The sequence below is a fragment of the Homarus americanus genome, unplaced genomic scaffold (assembly GCF_018991925.1).
Source record: "Homarus americanus isolate GMGI-L3 unplaced genomic scaffold, GMGI_Hamer_2.0 scaffold769, whole genome shotgun sequence".
Classification (NCBI taxonomy): Eukaryota; Metazoa; Arthropoda; class Malacostraca; order Decapoda; family Nephropidae; genus Homarus; species Homarus americanus.
This window is the reverse complement of record NW_024745407.1, coordinates 64970-70000: the sequence shown is the minus strand read 5'-3', so window position 1 is coordinate 70000 and position 5031 is coordinate 64970. Positions and strand designations below refer to the sequence as shown.

Genomic DNA, 5031 nt, shown 5'->3' with positions numbered 1-5031 from the left:
AAGGAAAATCAGGAGGAAGGAAAAATCAGAAAGAAGGAAGGAAAATCAGAAAGAAATATCAAGGAGGCAGGAAGAAGGAAGAGAGAGAGAGAGGAGTGTGTACCTCTACGAGTGGGTCCTTCTGAATTTGTAAGATCATCTGTCAACGTCAGGTAGTGTGATGACTGCCGCGTGCTGTTGTGAATGATGGTCGGGTAGCTGGCAAAGTTGGTGTTGTGGTGGTGATAGTGATGCTGGTAGTAGTAGTGATGAGTGATAGTTATAGTAGTGGTAGTGATGATATTAGTGGTAGTAGTGATAGTAGTAGTAGTAGTGATAGTACTAGTAATAAACACAGGGAACTAAAATATATTCTTGAAATTACTGCTTGAAGAAAATAGGCAGTCTGTCTGCCCGTCTGTCTGCTGTCCGTCTGTCTGTGTCTCACCAAATGGAACTTTTATTATACCTCTACGATCCACACACACAGACACACACACAAACTAAGCCACTAGAGAAGAGGGAATGTGTGGGGTGAGTGGATGAGGGGGGGGTGAGTGGGTGGACAAGTGGGCGGGTGAGTGGGTGGATAGGTTGGCGGGTAAGTGGGTGGACAGGTGGGCGGGTGAGTGGGTGGACAGGTAGGCAGGTAAGCCAACTCACCACCTGATAAATAAAAGAATCATTAATATGCCCAGTGGTAGATTTTGTTCATGTGATATGTGTTTCTCTTCAAGCACACCGTGGGAAGACAGTCTCCCAATATCTCTCCCTTATCATGACGAACACCTGTTGATTACCTATGCCGGGAGATAATGACCGCCACAAACCAGGTAAGATCCGTGAAGAGACCAGCCATCACAGGTAACAATTTTACCACAACAAATCAAATATTATCGATTCCTATGACTGTAAACAAAGCCATGATGGTCCAAGTTTCGTGAGTTGGTTCGATCGGTGTTCCGGATTTGGTGTTTTGGGAGTTGTTGTGGATGTGATTGATTCTTGAAGTGTTCGTGTTTGTGCTTTTGGGTGAGTTGGTTCGATAAGTCGGAATTCAGTGCTCGAAGCTTCGTTATTTGATTCGATATTTAGAGGTTAATTGTCTGGTTTTTTAGATATTGGTTTAATTAATCAAGATTCATGGCTGGTTTTTTTAAGTTAACTCAATAATTAAACCATACTATTCGAAGCTTCGTGAGACAGATCGACTTCAAGCTTCACCATTGTGTCTCGGAGCTTCGTGAGTTGGATTGAAGTCTGATCTTTATATGGATAATCCGTTTCTGTGTCGGGTCGTACCATGAGTCGTTCGTGATAGTCTTTTGGTGGCGTGTGGTCGTGATAGAGAGAGACTCGGGAAGGAGGCGGGTTCGAATCCTCTACTTCTTCTTCTTGGCCTTCGTCAGGAGTGAGAAGAAGGTGGTGGAGGTGCGGTGAACGGGGGGAGAACAGATCGTATTTCAACAAGTGGATGAGTGACGTGTGTGTCTGTCTGTGCTGTCACTTGGGGAGGGGGGGTACGGTGGTGGTGGGAGGGGAGGTGATGGGGGGGTGAGGGGAGGGAGAGTGGAGGGGTGGTGGGAGGTGATAGTGGTGGTGGTGGGAAGGTACAGGTGACAGGATGCAGAGGGTAGTGGTGGTGGTAGTGGTGGGGGGGGGTAGTAGTATTAGGTAGTGGTAGGGGTAGTGGTGGGAGAGGGAAGGTGGTAGTGGTGGTGGTTGGCGGTGGTGTTGGTGGGGGGGTGTTGGTGGGTGGTGGTGGGTTGTTGGTGGTGGTGGGTGTGGTGGTGGGGTGGGGTGTTGGTGGTGGGGTGCTGGTGGTGGGGTTGGTGGTGTTGGTGGTGGGGGTGGGGGGTGTTGGTGGTGGTGGGTGGTGGTGTGTGGTGGTGGGTGGGTGTGGTGGTGGGGTGTGGTGGTGGGGTGGTGTTGGTGGGGTGTTGGTGGTGGGGGGTGTTGGTGGTGGGGTGTTGGTGGTGGGGGGGTTGGGGGTGTGGTGTGGGGGGGTGGGGTGGGGGTGTGGTGGTGGGGGGGTGTTGGTGGTGGGTGTTGGTGGTGGGGTGGGTGGTGGTGGTGTGGTGGTGGTGTTGGTGGTGGGTGGTGGGTTGTTGGTGGGGGATGCGTGGTGGGGGTGGGGCTGGTGGTGGGGGTGTTGGTGGTGGGGGTGTTGTGGGGTGTTGGTGGTGGGGTGCTGGTGTGGGTGTTGGTGGTGGGGGTGTTGGTGGTGGGGGCGTTGGTAGGGGGTGTTGGTGGGGGTGTTGGTGGTGGGGGTGTTGGTGTAGGTGTGGTGGGTAGAGTTGTTGGTGGTGGGGTGTTGGGTGGGGTAGTAGCTAGAAGTTATAGTAATGGTGGTGATTGTGTTGCAATGTTGGTGATAATGTTGGTAGTTGTTGTGGTTGGAGTGATGGGCTATATAGATGGTGTGGTTGGAAAGATGTTGATTTATTTATAATAGTAGTTAAGGATGCCAATTGAGTAGCGATTGTTATCATAACATCAACCCCGTGTATGATACTGTATACACACACACACACACACACACACACACACACACACACACACACACACACACACACACGCACACACACACACACACACACACTACTATTCATACATAAGTGAACACACACAAAAACTGCCTCAAAGTACCCAAACACCACAATGGGATTACCACCTCTCTGACACACTACCATACGAGCGATAATACAAGTGTCAGATTACAGCTGTTGACATTCACTCGTATCTGGGAGTTTAGCCTTTATGATATAAGTCAATAGAGGTGAAATTAATACCAGTTTATGATATATCACCAAAAAATATGTTGAAATTTTGTCATATGGTAATTTGCAACTGCAATAACCCGGGTAAGAGGGGCATATGTGGCTCGTTTCTTGATATTGGTATAAGATTTCGAATGGATAAGTGACATAAAGATGATTTTTATTTAATAAGGTTAATGTTATATTGTATTGTATTTACCCGAACTTGTGTATAAAAGTATTGCCAATGGTATGACGACTCTCTCTCTCTCTCTCTCTCTCTCTCTCTCTCTCTCTCTCCCTCTCTCTCTCTCTCTCATATTTTATTCATGTACCTACGATAAAATTGAGCCAAACGGAGATTCATTAGCGAAGGTGACCTGACTGTGGTAACTACCTGTGGACATTAACATTATAACAAGGAACTGAGATGGATAGATGGATAGATTCATAGATAGATGGATAGATAGATGGATAGATTCAGAGAGAGAGAGAGAGAGAGAGAGAGAGAGAGAGAGAGAGAGAGAGTCAAAGGTGAAGGATTGGAAAGTTTGATATGCACCTCGTGTCTGGGTGTTAATTAGCGTGTATTGGCAGGTGTGGAGGTGGTATTGAGCAGGTGTGGAGGTGTTGTGGAAGTAGTGAAGGTCTGCTGCAGGTGTAGAGGTGTTGAGCACGCACGCACGCGCGCACACACACACACACACACACACGCACACCCATACGTGCACGAACTGATCGCTATAAGAACAGCCCAGTCCCAACCATTGTAAAAATTATCAATAACTTGTAATAAATCAGTGTATTCACTCCCAGTAAACACTACTCCTTGCACTGTCACTATGTTGAAATGAACTGTAGTTTGAGCTTTTCCCCCATCTAGTTATTATATGTCTTATTTGTGTCACTTATGTTACTTGTATATTATTTGTAATTCGTAACCCATTCCCCAAATATGTAACTGTATATTTTCAGCCTTCTGGCTGCCAAGCTCTTTCAATAAACCGTTAATTATTATTATTATTATTATTATTATTATTATTACACACACCCACAAACTGCTTATTGATCTAAGCCCAGATGCTGTGGTCATTACCTGCGCCAGACATTACGTAAACAACAACAGCACTATCGGCTAATTAGATATTTTGTTTATAACCAGATGCATCACCTCCACCTGCCTGCCTGTATACTCTGAAAGATGTGCTTGTGCTTGCAGAGTCTGTGGGCAGTGTAGTTAGATTGTTTAAAGAAAGTTCAGACTTGTTTGCTTGATTATAAGAAGATACGCTGTTTGTTTGTTTATTAAAAGACATTGTTTGTTTTTTCATAGAAAGACACTGTTTGCTTGTTTATAAAAACATACTGTTTGGTTGTTTAAAAGAAGTACTGTTTGCTTGATTATTAAAATGGGAACATTGTTTACCAGACTATTACCTAATATGACAAACTATTTGCCTCATCTCCTTGTCGCTTGGAGCAATTAAAAACAGTCTTTATAGTGGGGATGAGTTATAAAACACACACACACACACACAAATAAGATCTAATTCCTGGCCAGGGTGGTCGTAGGCAACAAGTTTAAATGGCCAACGTATTTGTAAACAGGTTCTAAAGAGGTTTATTATTATCTTCACTATTTGGTTAATCTGTCAACGTGTGCTGTAAGACGTAAGTTATTTGTTTGTTTCTTTGTGTTTATTTGATTTGATTTTTTCCAAGCGCTGACTAGGTTTGGTTAGGTTAAGTTAGGTTTGGTTAGGTTAGGTTAGGTTTGGTTAGGTTAGGTTAGGTTAGGTTTGGTTTGGTTAGGTTAGGTTTGGTTTGGTTAGGTTTGGTTTGGTTTGGTTTGGTTTGGTTTGGTTTGGTTTGGTTTGGTTTGGTTTGGTTTGGTTAGGTTAGTTTAGGTTTGGTTAGGTTAGGGTTGTTTTGTAATAAGATATATTTAACCAAACCTAACCTAACCTAACCTAACTTAACCTAACCTAACAAATATTAACAAAACCTCAAACATTCATAAACAGATTAACAACTTGGTATTCGTAACATCACAAACCAACATTTTTTTGGCTCCTTATCTAATTAGTATTACTTGAGGCTCGCTGTGGTTCATCCTACCTGCATAATATGACTAAACTGGCGCCGTGAGTGTGATGGTTAGTTATTTTGTACACACACACACACACACACACACACACACACACACACACACACTACCGGACTCGTGTATGTAGGTAGTATAGTTTGCTAGTGGCGTACCGTAGGAATTCTTGGGTCCTATTTAGTTTGTTCA

At 44.5% G+C, this 5031-nt stretch overlaps 1 protein-coding gene across 1 annotated transcript in view; it reads left to right on the top strand.

Annotated features, from left to right (window-relative positions):
* LOC121878666 (proteoglycan 4-like) overlaps nucleotides 1–1236 on the top strand; it is a 124385-nt gene extending 123149 nt beyond the window's left edge. The window contains exon 6 of the mRNA XM_042384987.1: nucleotides 1173–1236. Coding sequence (XP_042240921.1) covers nucleotides 1173–1236 — 64 coding nt within the window. The remainder of the gene's footprint in view (nucleotides 1–1172) is intronic.
* The last annotated feature ends 3795 nt before the right edge of the window (nucleotides 1237–5031 follow it).